Below are 14,114 nucleotides of genomic sequence, written 5' to 3'. Positions count from 1 at the left end.
ATGGAGGCTTTAGGGTCGGGTCCGACCCTTACTCCAACTCCGGCTCTTGAGTCGGACTTCGGTACGCGGACTTCTTCTGTCGGCCCCGGGGGGGGGGACGCTTCGGGACTGATGTTTTCGGTCCCAAGCCTTCCTCTCGGCGCGTCGGCTGCGGGAGTGCCGTCCACCGTCGTGGCCACGGAGATGGGACCCTCCCAGGATTCTGGTGGTCCCGCCTTCAGGGCTATGAGGAGTGCGTTAGCCAAATCATCTTTGGCTACCTCCACGGTCTCCCCAGTTCCTTCCCTGCATACCGAGACTGGGTCTTTGGCAGTCCCCCTGTCCTTAGACAGCGGAGCCCCGGGGCCTGAGGTTACCCCCACTGGGGTTTCTCCCCCTCCTGGAGGCCCTTCCGAAGCTTCTTCGGAAGAACCCCCCAGGAAAAGGTCGTGCAAGAGGAAGCACGTCGACTCCCCTGATGAGTCTCTTACATCAGACACTGATCTCGATGATGCAGAGGGGTCCCCTAAGTCGTCCTGGGATGATGTCTCCTTCGCAGACATCCTGGAAGCCCTTAAACAACGAGGCGGCTGGCAATCCAAACCCCCTTCTGCTGATGAGTCGGTGTTCCTTAAGGCCTTTGGGGCTCAGCCCTCCGCCTCCTGGGTGTCTCCGCCCTTCGATGAGCTCTTGGACTTGATCTGTCGAAGGGCGTGGGAACACCCAGACTCTGTGGAACCGGTGCCTGCTCGTCCTAATAAATTCCTCTCAGCACCCCCGGAAAAAGAGTTCCTGACTAAAGGTGTGGCTGTAGATGCTTTGGTGGTGGCATCTGCTACCCAGCAAGATGTAGCAGAGGCTTCGACGTCCGTCCATCCTCCTAATAAGGAGTCTAGGAGCATGGATCGGTACGGTAAGCGCACCCTAAGTTCAGCGGTCTTTACATTAAGGTCCTTGAACTACCTCACGCACTTTACCAGATTTCAGAGGTATCTGATTAAAGAACTTTCCGAAACCCTCTTGGGTAACCTGCCTGAGGAGCTGGCCCAGACGGTTGGCTCTCAGCTGGCTACACTGTCGTCCATTTCAAACTCGTCCATGAGGCTCATTTCTTATGCGGCCGAAGGGGCGAGTAGAGCGGCGGGTACAGGCATTGCTCTACGGAGACAAGCCTGGCTCCGCCTGTGTCATTTTGCGGAGGCCTTTAAATCTTCCTTTGCCGAAGCCCCCTTTGATGGGTCCTCCTTGTTCGGACCCAAGGTAAAGGACACATTGACCCGCTGCGAACAAGAAGGTAAGACTCTGACTGCCGTAGGGGCACGATTTTCCACTCCCTTTCGGCCTTACCCCAAGGCTAAAAGAGGAGGGAAAATGTGGTTCCGTAGATCTCAGAAGTCTTACCCCTCACAGCAGGACGATCCCCCTTCCAGAGGCAGGGAGGAAATTCTTCTGGAAGACGCCGTCCCAGAGGCGGCAGAGGCCCTCGCAACACTGGAGACCGCGAGTCCTTTCGTGGCTCTTCAGCCTTTCACAGTCCCTGAGGGATTGCCCGACTGTGCAGCTCCGGAGCCAGTCGGGGGTTGTTTTTCGAAGCACCTAAAAGCCTGGGAAGACATCACTCAGGACCGATGGGTGCTTTGTATTATCGCCGGAGGTTACACCATCCCTTTCTCTCTCTCTCCACCTCAGTCCAAAAAAATCCCGGACCCGCCACCCAGTCAACGGGAAACTGCAGCCTCAGAAGTTTCAAAGCTGCTGCAAAAAGGAGTCATCCAACCGGTCCCCGCAGACCAGATCGGATTAGGGACTTACTCAAGATTCTTTTTGGTGCCAAAAAAGACCGGGGACTTGAGACCCATTTTGGACCTCAGCATTCTAAACTGTTCAGTCAGAAAGTCCAAGTTCCGAATGGTCACCCTACAAACCATTCTCCCATTGCTGGAGAAAGGTGTTTGGATGTGCTCCATAGATCTTAAGGACGCTTATTACCATATCATGGTACATCAAGCGTCCAGGAAACATCTGCGCTTCAGCCTAGGAGGCAGTCATTTTCAGTTCCGCGCGCTGCCCTTTGGTCTCACCACAGCCCCCAGGGTGTTCACCAAGTGTTTGGCGGTCGTGACTGCTCACCTGAGAAGTCTAGGATTCCAGGTGTTTCCATATCTAGACGACTGGCTCCTAACTGCCACCTCCAAGCATCTACTATTGCGGAGCCTACAAGCCACTATATCACTGGGCAATTCCCTTGGAATCACCTTCAATTGGCCAAAGTCTGTATTGCTGCCATCTCAACGAATAAGATTCATAGGGGTAGAGATCGACTCAAATCGAATGTGGGTCTATCTACCTACAGACAGGATACAAACCATACAGGCTCAAGTTCGAGCCTTGCTTCCCAGATCCAAAGCCCCAGCCAGAATGGTCCTGCAACTATTGGGATCCATGTCCGCCACGGTTCTTCTAGTTCCCCTGGCAAGGTTGCACATGAGAATTCTCCAGTGGCTTCTTTCAGCTCAGTGGTCCTTTCAGGAACTCCCTCTCAGTCACCTCATATGGATCACGGAAACCTGCAAACGGGACCTTTGCTGGTGGCTAGTGCCCTCCAATTTGGATCAGGGACGACCCTTTGTTCCACCTCCTCCTGCGGCCACCTTGACCACGAACGCCTCCCAGATGGGGTGGGGGGGGCATTCCCTGGGCAGGTCAGTCCAAGGCAAATGGCACCCAGAAGAGTCCCTACTTCACATCAACATCCTAGAAATGAGGGTGGTGCTTCTGTCCCTTCAAGCCCTTCACGATTACCTCCCTCAGGGCGTGATTGCCGTTCACTCAGACAACATGTCAGTTGTCTTGTACCTGAACAAACAGGGAGGGACCAGATCCTATGCTCTTTGCAGAGAGGCCATGAGGGTTTGGAAATGGGCAGTGTCGACCAAACGCTTTCTAGTGGCTACTCATATCCCGGGCAAGTCCAATGTGATAGCCGACAGATTGAGCAGAACCATCCTCTCTCCTCACGAATGGTCTCTGAACATCACAGTTGCAAATCAAATTTTCAGCAAATGGGGAGTTCCGTGCTGCGACCTCTTCGCGACTCCTCTAAATGCGAAGTGCAAAAAGTTTTTCTCCCTCACCCTGGCTCCGGGGAAGAGCCCCATGGACGCACTAGCCCGTCCTTGGCCCACCGGCTTGCTTTATGCCTTCCCTCCAGTTCCTCTCCTTCCCAGGGTGATCCAAAAGGCATCTCTCTTGGGGAGCAAAATGATCTTAGTTGCTCCTTACTGGCCTCGTCAAGTATGGTTCCCCTATCTTCGGAAGTATGCTCTGGAAGGTCCATGGTTCCTGGATCAGATTCCAGACCTTTTGGTTCATCAGTCGGGACTATTCCACCAGTCCCTACACACCTTAAAGTTGATGGCTTGGCTCCTCCTCTTCCGACGATAGTCAGGAGCCATACATTGGATCCAGAAGTTGTACACATTTTATCTTCGGCCCACAAGTCTGCTACAAAGAAATTGTATTCTAGCAAATGGAAAAGATTTGCTATTTGGGCTCAACTCCGGGGCCTGGATCCCATCACTATTCCTGTTTCAGAAGTACTGAAATTTCTAACTTCTCTTTTCAATCAAGGCTCTTCAGTCTCTACCATCAACGTTCAATTGGCAGCTATTTCCAATTTTCACGAATCTATAGACCCAACTTTAATGAGCAACAGATTGTGTAAGACCTTCTTGAAAGGTGCTGCGCTTTTAAGACCTCCGATTTCTCATCCTGCTCCTCCATGGGATCTCGATGTGGTGTTACGCGCTTTAACTTCCTTCCCCTTCGAACCGGCAGCGACATGTGATTTAAAATTTCTATCGTGGAAGACTGCCTTACTGGTGGCAATTACTTCTGCCAGAAGGGTTTCAGAGCTTCAAGCTTTGTCGGTGAAACCTCCGTACTTGGTTTTTCACAAGGACAGGGTATCTCTCAGGCCAAATCCATCTTTTGTCCCTAAAGTTTGTTCCAGTTTCTGCCTACAACAATCAGAACTATCAGTCTTCTTTCCGAAGTATTCTAACAAAGCGGAATTCGTATTCCACACATTAGATGTCCACAGGCAGTTGCGTTTTTATTTAGATAGGACCAAACAAACAAGGAAAACAGATCAGTTGTTTGTATCCTTTGCGGACAATAAATTGGGCAAAGCAGTCACAAAGGTCACTATTGCCAAATGGATCAGGGACTGTATTACTCAAGCTTATTCTTATTCTAATAAAGAGCTTACCACCTCTGTCAAAGCTCATTCTACAAGGGCTATGGCTACTTCGGTAGCATTTCATTCTAAGCTTGCCATTAGTGACATTTGTGCTGCGGCTACATGGTCTTCCCCGCACACTTTCATTTCCCACTATAAATTGGATGTGGCATCTAGAGGACGAGCTTCATTTGGTTCCACAGTGCTCAGGAGTGTTTTCCAATGAGCCACCCAGGATTTAGGTGCTAGGGACGCTGTCCCATCAGTATTGAGTGTAGGCGAGATAGGATCACATAACATCTTTTAGTTATGTACTTACCATAACTTTAGATGTTTGGGATCCATCTCATTCATTAATAACCCACCCTCCTTCCCCCTGCCTTGGAGATCAGAGGATATCAGAAGGTCCGAATCCTGTTGTTTCATCTTGAAACATCTAACAATGTTATATAAACAAGTTGTGCATGTGTGCATGAATGCAGACAAACAAGATCTGGGGGATTAGTGGTGGTGCATCCTGGGATAAGAAATAGCTCAGCCATATAGCATAGCATGCCGAGTCGGAGCCGAGGGATCGGCTCCGAGCCCATCAGTATTGAATGTAGGCGAGATGGATCCCAAACATCTAAAGTTATGGTAAGTACATAACTAAAAGTTATGTCTAACCGTAATGTTCCATCTGTATTGTTGATCCTCGTTCAGTCATTGCGACCCTCCCTCCTTCCCCCTCCTGTGGTTTCTAGTGGAGCTCACCATCCGGTTATCTTAGGTTATTTGACCAGAGGTAGCCTCTACCTTCTTTGACCTGCAAACTCAATGTGAGGTAACATGGAGAGGGGAATTGTAGGTAAGAGTTTAGCTCGAGAGGTTGAAGCTGACACGAGCTTGGAAAATGGCCAGCTCTGTTTCGAGGTCGGAACCGATACCCATGCGTAATGACTGAACGAGGATCAGCAATACAGATGGAATGTTATGGTAAGACATAACTTCTTTTTCCTAAAGCTCAAAACAACTCAGGCGGACATCTTGAGCAGGTCCATGTCACAATCTCACAAATGGATGCTATACAGGATGTGTTCCTGGACATAGTCCACAAGTGGGGTACACCACAAATAGATCTGTTTGCTTCCCCTCTGAACAGACTTCTACCCTTTTGTACCATCCCCTTAGCAAGGGCAATGGATGCCTTTTCTATCTCATAGAAGGGGATGTTTTCCTATGCCTCCCCCTTCCCACTCCTACATAAAGTCCTGCAGGAAGCCAGGAAAACCCAGTACTAGGAGATCTTATTTGTCCATATAGAAAAGATTTTTCATTTGATGTCTTCAAAGACAGCTAGACCTTTTTCAAGGGAGAGGTCCCTTTAGTGCTGCCCTACATGTGTGAATTGTTGCAAGAATGGCTGGCATGTTCTTCTGTTAAGGCCCACCTAGCTGCTATTTCAGCTTGCCTGCCTCTTGACTCTCCTCTTGCCTCCCGACTTCCAGTGAATGTATTCATTACGGGAGTACTGCACCTCAGGCCCCCCAGGAAGACAGTTCCTCTCCCATGGGACCTGAACTACGTTTTAGAGAAGCTCAGTGCTGCTCTTTTTGAACTAGCATCAAAAGCCTCTCTAAAATATTGCACTTGGAAGACTGTGCTTTTGGTGGCCCTGACATCAGCCAGAAGAGTGTCAGAGCTCCAGGCCCTCATTGCTACCCCACCTTTTCTAATCTTCCACAAGGATAGTGTGGACCCTAAGGACCAACCCGTCCTTCATGCCTACGGTGATCAATGAGCTGTCCCTGAACCAATGATCTGAAGTAGTTGACTTCATTCATTCTGCACATATGGGTATACGGATCCGATTCGGATCCGAGCCGGCAAAACTTTTCAAGCATCAGCTCCGAGCTCCAAGCCCCTCCCTTACCTGTATTACATCACTTCCTCCTATCTATCCCCAGATCTCATTTGCCGCTCTGAGTCAGCATTGTGGTCTCTGAGCTCTAAGCAAGGTGGTAAGGTTTTTTGTCTTTTTGTGGTTGTTGAGTGTGAATACCTTTCCCTTTTTTTCCTCCCTTCGTGTTCGATCGTCGTGTTAGTTAAAAAAAAAAAAAAAAAGAAAAAGTTAGTTATAAGTGTTTTGTGTTTGTGTTTCTGGTTTCCCGCCTAGGCCCAATCCCTGTTAGAGTGCGTGTGTGAGTGGGCTTTTACTGTTTCTAGTATGGCTGAACAGCCTAAGGTTCTGTTTAAAAAGTGCACAGAGTGTGGTCACAAGCTCTCACCAGCCGATGGCCACACACTAAGCTTGTGGCTAAGGGTCTGCTACCTGCATCTGCCCTAGAGTTTGCCTCTGTTTCTTCCCCAACCAGTGACACTGTGCAGGCAGGGACTCAACCTCCCGTCAGGCCTGCTTCATCGGAGTCGTCCCAGAGAGGTAGGGACAGAAGGGACAAGGAGAGGCGCCACATGGAGAGGGACAGACCCAGAAAAAGATCACCGGACAGGGAGTCTTTCTCCAGCCCCTCTTCAAAGGCACCCAGATCTCGTTCTCCTCAGCTCCGCTCTCCTCGTTTCTTGCTGGAGCTGACGGAGCCATCGGCGCCGAGGCACTCCCCTCAGATCCGGCCCAGACCCAAGTTGGTCGCTTCCTCCAGGTCGACTCGGGAGTGTCTCCGACCTGGATATGGACAGGCTGATGAGGAGGTTCATCCAGAACCAGATTCAGATGGGGGTCTTGCCAGGGCCCTCTCCCATTGGAGAGGGTCCTTCTTCTTCAACTATGTTCCACCCTATTGTTCCTTCCCCGATCCGACCTGACGCTTCGGGGCTCTCGGGTCCGAGACCTTTCGGAGCTGTGGGGTCGGCGCCAATGGTTCTTATTTCCTCGACTCCGCCCATCACCTTGAGTTCCTCAGATCCGATCTCGGATCTAGGAGACTCTCGGAGCCGTGGTCGGGGAGTCGGACCCAAGGGTCGAGATCTCGCTCTTTCGGATCCTATCCTCGGTGCCCGGACTACCCCTCCTTCGGCTCTGGTCCCTGCTTCTGTGCCGGGGAGAGCCTCTTCCTTATGTTCTACGGAGGTGTGCTCTCCATCAGTGTTCAGGGCAGTGGAAAGGGTTTTCTTCCAGGGTTTGAGACCACAGCTCACCTACTCTGATCCTACCCAGACCCCTCTGATTTTGGATTCTGCTCCCATTACCCTGTCTCAGGGACAGCCCGTGCCAAAGCAACCCCAGGTTGTTCCCCTCAGAACCCCCAGAGGCTTACGAATCCTCTCCAGAGAGTCCCACTGGAGAGGAACCTCGTAAGCGCAAGTGTAAGAGTAGGCACTTGGAGTCCCCTGAGTCCATTACCACTGATACAGACCAGGAGGAAGGAGAGGGTTCCCCCAGATCACCTTCAGAGGACGTCTCATTCGGAGACATTATGGAGATCCTCCGCCAAAGAGGGGGTTGGTCAGCCCCCAAACCCTCTGCGGATGAGTCCGTATTCCTGGAGGCCTTTGGCGCGGGCCCATCTACTTCCTGGGTCTCCCCTCCAGTGGACCCTTTGGTGGACGACGTCACCACTAGGGCATGGAAGGATCCTGACACCGTAGAGCCTATACCCAAAAGGCCAGACAAAATTCTTTCTCCGCCGTCAGACAGGCAGGCATGGTCCAAAGGAGCCTAGGTAAATGCTTTTGTGGTTGCAGCTGTCACAATGGTTGCAGCTGTCACAAAGAAGGAACTGGCACAGGAGAGTTCCTCGGTTCATCCACCAGACAAAAATAGTCTAGGTTGATGGATTGTTTCGGGAAGCGCATGTACTAGTCAGCGACATTTTCTATTTGTGCGCTGAATTACTTGGTACATGTCATCCGACTGCAGCGAGACCTTATATTGGAATTAACTGAGTCACCCCCGGAGTCTCTGTCACAACAGGACAAGCAGTCTTTCACTGCGAAGATGACTACACTGAAATCAGTGACAAATACCTCTATTCGTCTTCTCTCTCATGCTAAGGAGGGAGCCGCTAGAGCTCCTGGTACAGGCGTTGCCTTGAGGTGTCATGCCTGGATCAGGCGGTGTCAATTTGTGGACCCTTTTAAGGCGTCTTTCATCAATGCCCCTTTTGATGGATCATCCCTCTTTGGGAAGACTGTACGCGACACACTAACACAGAGTGAGGAGGACGGACAGACTTTGTCAGCCGTCGGAATCCACTTCTCTAACCCCCAGAGGTCCTATTCCAGGAACCAAAAGGGGCAAAAGAAGATGTGGTTCCGGAAATCACAGTCCTTTCGTGACACTCAGGAATACTCGTCCCCCCAGAGGCAGAGGGGGACAAGACCGACGCCGTCCCAGAGGCAGAGGGGGGTCCCAGAAACTTCGGGTCTAGGGAACCTTTTTCCGACAGACCCGCACAGCAATCCTGAGGGGTTGCCCGGCTACTCTACTCTGGAGGCAGTTGGGGAAGATTTTCCTTGCATCCAGCGGCATGGGAGTCCATTACTGCAGACCGCTGGGTGTTAAGCATCATAACCAGAGGATATTCTATCCCCTTCATTTCATGTCCCATAACCCCAGCACACCTTCCAGATGTTCCACCCTCTCACAGGGAGGCTGCAGCCTTAGAGGTTTCGAAGCTGCTGCAAAAATGAGCCATCGAGCCGGTCCCCCCAGATCAATCTGGATCAGGCATCTACTCCAGGTTCTTTTTAGTCCCAAAGAAGACGGGGGACCTCAGGCCCATTCTGGACCTGTCTATCCTCAACCTGTCGGTAGAGAAACAAAAGTTCCGGATGGTCACTCTGCAGTCCATTCTACCATGTCTGAGAGAATGCGACTGGATGTGCTCGTTAGATCTCCTGGACGGTTACTATCACATCAAGGTCCACAGGAGCTCCAGGAGGTTTCTACACTTCCGGCTAGGGGCCAGTCACTTTCAATTCAGAGCCCTACCCTTCGGTCTCACCACAGCCCCCTGGGTGTTCACCAAGGTTATGGCGGTCTTAGCGACTCATCTGAGACTTCAGGGCATTTAGGTATTCCCCTACCTAGACGACTGGCTCTTCGCTGCATCCGCCAAACGTCTCTTGTGTCAGGCCCTACACTACTTCCTTGGTCTGGCTCACAAGTTAGGCATCACGATCAATATCAACAAGTCCCACCTGGCTCCAGTTCAGATCATAGACTTCATTGGGGCACGGTTGGATTTGATTCAGTCCAAGAATTTTCTCACCCCGGAAAGGATAGAAACTCTCAGACTCTCGCATGCAGAACGTCACTCCAGTGGTGGCTTCAATCAGTGGACATTTTCACGGGGCGCAGCTTTCTAGCCACTCCGGCTCAAGCCACTGTGACCACGGACGCTTCCCAGCTCGGGTAGGAGGGGGCACTTCCTGGGAAGGACAGTCCGGGGCACGTGGTCCCCTCCAGAGACCAAGCTACACGTCAATGTGTTGGAGATGAGGGCGGTGCTTTTCGCGTTGAGAGCCTTTCACCCTGTCCTACCTCCGGGGACGGTAGCCATTCAGTCAGACAAACATGTCTGTAGTCTGGTATATAAACAAACAGGGAGGGACCTGATTCTACCCTGTTTGTCGCGAGGCCATGAGGGTTTGGGAGTGGGCCATATCCACCAGACGGTTTCTCATAGCAGCGCACATCCCGGGACGCTCAAACATTCTAGCGGACAGTCTCAGCAGGGCAATCCTTCTGCCTTACAAGTGGTCTCTTAAACAATCAGTGGCGGAGAAGATCTTCCGTGTTTGGGGTCAACCTTGCTGCGATCTCTTCGCATCTCCTTCCAACGCGAAGTGCAGCAACTTCTTCGCTCTGATCCCCCCTCTGGGAGATGTCCCCAAGGACGCTCTAGTCCATGCTTGGCCTCCCGGGCTACTGTATGCTTATCCCCGTTACCTCTTATTCCCAAGTTCCTTCAGAGAGCTTGCCGGCTGCAGTGCAAAGTCATTCTCATGGCTCCCTTCTGGCCTCGTCATGTGTGGTTTCCCTTCCTATGGTCTCACCTGTTGGCTCCTCCATGGACTCTAGATCCATGCCCGGATCTGATTTCTCACCCGTCGGGCTTGCCCCTGCCCAACCTGGACAGTCTCAAGCTGACGGCGTGGCTGCTCCAGTTCTCATGATCATCAGGACTCCTGGACTTTCGTCTCCTGTTTAAAGCCTCCACTAGGAAACTCTACAATATCAAGTGGAGACGTTTTTGCATTTGGGCCTCTCAGCGCAATCTAAACCCGTTTACAGCCCCTGTTCCGGTCATACCATCAAGGTTCAGCTGGCTGCCATCTCCAGTTTTCATGTGGGTGAAAATAAGGTTGCTCTGGCTACTGCCAAATTGTGTAAAGCTTTTTTGAAGGGCACTTTTTTATTGCGACCACCAGTTAAAGAAACGGTGCCTTCCTGGGATCTGACTTTAGTCCTTCAGGCTTTGACCTCTCCCCCCTTCGAGCCAGGCAGTTCAGTTTCGATTAAGTTTTTGTCATGGAAGACAGCCTTCTTGGTTGCCATCACGTCAGCCAAGAGAGTTTCAGAGTTGCAGACCTTATCCTCCTTGCCCCCCTATTTGGTTTTCCACAAGGATAGGGTTTTGCTGCGTACGAACCCTTCCTTTCTTCCCAAGGTGTCCTCAGCAGCCAATATTAATTATTCTATAAATTTGCCAGTCTTCTTCACAAATTTCCAAAATAGAGGTGAACGTAAGCTTCATTTATTAGATGTCCATAGACAGCTTTGTTTTTACCTCCATAGAACCAAACCCTTTCGGAAGTCGGAGCAATTGTTTGTCTCTTTTTTTCAAAACCATTTTTGGGCAAAGCAGTTTCGAAAGTGTCCTTAGCAAGGTGGATCACTCTCTGTATTGCACGGGTTTATAAGGACAAAGATTTATCTCCTCCTGGTGGATTGAAGGCTTATTCCACTAGAGCAATGGCCACTTCTGCAGCTTTCTGGTCACGTGTTCCATTAGATGCTATCTGTGCGGCAGCGACTTGGGCCAATTCACACACATTCATTTCTCATTATAAATTGGATATTATTTCTAGAGGGAGAGCATCCTTTGGCTCTGTGGTGCTCAGGAATATCCTTCCATAAGGACCTCCCAGGAATTATAGTAGCTGGGGGACTCTGTCCCATATGTGCAGAATGAATGAAGTCAACTACTTCAGATAAAGAAGTTGTTTTCTTACCATAACGTTCCATCTGAGTAGTAGACTTCATTCTTCTGCACCTTCCCCCTCACTTTCAGGTTTTTCCTGTTCAGGATTGTGATTATGTTGCCACTTGTGTCAGCAAACTCGTTCTGGGGATAGACAGGACGAAGTGATGTAATATAGGTAAGGGAGGGGCTTGGAGCTCAGAGCTGATGCTTGAAGTTTTGCCGACTCGGATCCAAATCGGATCAGTATACCCATATGTGCAGAAGAATGAAGTCTACTACTCAGATGGAACGTTAAGGTAAGAACATAACTTCTTTTTTCACCTCCCCACCTTTTTCCCACATCCCCAGAATGACATTGGTAGAGTCCTGCATTCCCTTGATGTTCACAGACAACTAATATTCTACCTTGAGAAGACCAAGTCCCTTAAGAGATCAGAGAAATTGTCTCCTTTTACCGCAGAGCTTTGGGAAAAGCAGTGACAAAACAGACTATTTCTGTTAGGATTTCCAGGGCCATCTCCTTTTGTTACACCTACCATGGCAAACATCTAACTTCAAAAATTAAATCCCGCTCCTCTAGAGCCATGGCCTCATCTGGGGCCTTCTTCAAAGGGCTGGACACTGCTTTCATTCTAGAGGCAGCTGCCTGGTCATCTTGTCCATACCTTCACCAAACACTACAAGCTGGAACATATTTCCAGTTTTAGAGCAGGGTTTGCTAGGGTAATCCTGCATGGATTCTTAAAGTAGTTTCATACCACCCTCCTCTTCTTCCCTTTGAGCTTTGGGATTCAACCAAAGGTTGTGAATACTGCAAGATGGGAGTAGAAGGATATAGAATAGTTGTGTAAAATCTTACCATAGCCATAATGTGCTTCTCTTCTATATTGCAGTATTCTGTATCTCCCTCCTACCTCTATATAAAATGCCTTTTTGAATGACACAGGACTTGTGCACCTGTCCTGGGACTGGGGCGTTCAGTTCTGAGTAAAGGTGCGTGCAGATGTTACTTTTATGGCCAACTTTAGATGTCCCACATACCTTCCAGTGACTAAACATTTGGGTAGCTAAGCAAAGGATAACCCAAAGGTACTGCAACATGGAAGAGAAGGACATACATGGTTATGGTAAGATTTTATACAACTGTTCTTTCTGCTTGCAATAATCAGTTGGCAGCCATATAATGGCCACTCCTGTATATTGTAGCCAATAGTTAAATTCATTGCAGGGATTCTGCCAGCGGAGTCGATATTTATTCCTATATTGCAAGCACCGGGGTAGACAGGAAAAGTCTGGCGTCTGCTGTTATGGTTTCTGAAAGAATTGCTTGTATGTACTGATTTTAAAAACGCCACCTGTAGTGAGTGCACCATTTCCCTTTCATTGTGCTTTTGGGAAGTTGTTGCTTTTTTCTTAAACTTTAAATTTATAGTTCTGGTAAGATTGTCATCTAGTTTTTCCGGAACACAAGTCAAGAACTGTGGACATTCTGGCTGTGCATACAGTTTAGCTACAGTTTTTGGATGCTATGTACTCGAGGACTGTACCATAACACTCATTCCACTGCAGAAGATAAACATTTTGCAGTTATTGATGCTTTTTGAAGTAATTGATGCACGTCTTAATTTGAAGCTTGTGCATTCAAGCGTTTAGCTTAGAAAAGTAGATCTCTTATTGCCATGTTGGTAACCAAATAGGTGAGCTTATTAAGATATTGCATGTAGAGATTATAGTCCAGAGTGCTGTTTGTTTTATTCATCAAGTAATATGTTCTTTGCTTTTTTTTTTTTTTTTTTTTTTTGCGAATGGGGGTCTCTTAGTTGATGGGAATGCCAAATGTATAGATATGCTTGTTTGTGATTGCAAATAGAAATGTTTCCTTGCACTGTTTTCCTTAATTATCTCACATATAAATTTACATAATGATCAAGAGTAAATGCTGCGTGGACCACTCGATCTTTGTTATACTGTCTGATGGGTTTCTGCACTTCAGAATGGAGATGCTGAATCACCATATAAAATCTACTTTTGATTCCTGCTGCTACTGCTGCTTGCTTGAAGATACCTAGCCAACTGATTTTGCAGTTCAGAGCGGGGAACGGGCTAGATTACATCTTTAAGATGTGCCATGTTTATGTTCTAAGTAAACATAACTTTGTATTATGTTTTGTACTATAATGTATTATTTTTAAATAATTAACTTTAGGTTTTGCTACTTAGCTTTTTTATGTAGTAAAATTGGTATAATAACTGCAAGTAGAACTTCTACTTTGAAAGGGCTACTGTCTTAAATTATGTCTGTTTGAAATTCATGTGTTTTGTACTCTACTTTTGTATTTTCTCTTTCTCTGTTTTTCTTTTGTATTAATATTTTGTCTAAATTTTCAGTAAATATAATTCCAATGCCTCAGTTTGCTGACTGGATTTCTTTTTTGAAATTTGAAAGTCTAGTTAGAGTAAAGTTATTTAAGTTTGAAATTAAGTAAAAAAAACATGTTAACCTTGCTTCTTAGTACTGAAAAAAATTACATATCTTGTGTATGCTTGCAGGGATGGAATGGAGTGAAGTGGGGCATTATTTGCCATGGGTTCCCCTGTCTTAATGGACTTGTACATGGCACAATTAATAGTAATTTGGTGTTTGAAAGTATAAATCATCCACCGTGCTGAAACAAAATAATTTTAACTATCTTTTGTATTAAAATAGTGCTTTATACACTTTTTAATGCATGATGCCATACATGGCA

The 14,114-nt window shown here is 48.3% G+C and overlaps 1 protein-coding gene across 1 annotated transcript in view; it reads left to right on the top strand.

The window, feature by feature from the left end:
* PAXIP1 (PAX interacting protein 1) overlaps nt 1-13,777 on the top strand; it is a gene marked incomplete in the record, with an annotated part of 1,449,657 nt that extends 1,435,880 nt beyond the window's left edge. The window contains 1 exon segment of the mRNA XM_044066884.1: nt 13,275-13,777. Within this exon segment, the coding sequence (XP_043922819.1) occupies nt 13,275-13,290 (16 nt within the window).
* Between the last annotated feature and the right edge of the window lie 337 nt (nt 13,778-14,114).

This window comes from Protopterus annectens, chromosome 3.part1, assembly GCF_019279795.1.
Source record: "Protopterus annectens isolate FY-2018-M chromosome 3.part1, PAN1.0, whole genome shotgun sequence".
NCBI classification, from domain to species: domain Eukaryota; kingdom Metazoa; phylum Chordata; order Ceratodontiformes; family Protopteridae; genus Protopterus; species Protopterus annectens.
Note: the sequence above shows the minus strand (reverse complement) of the source record. Positions and strands in the feature narration are given on the sequence as shown.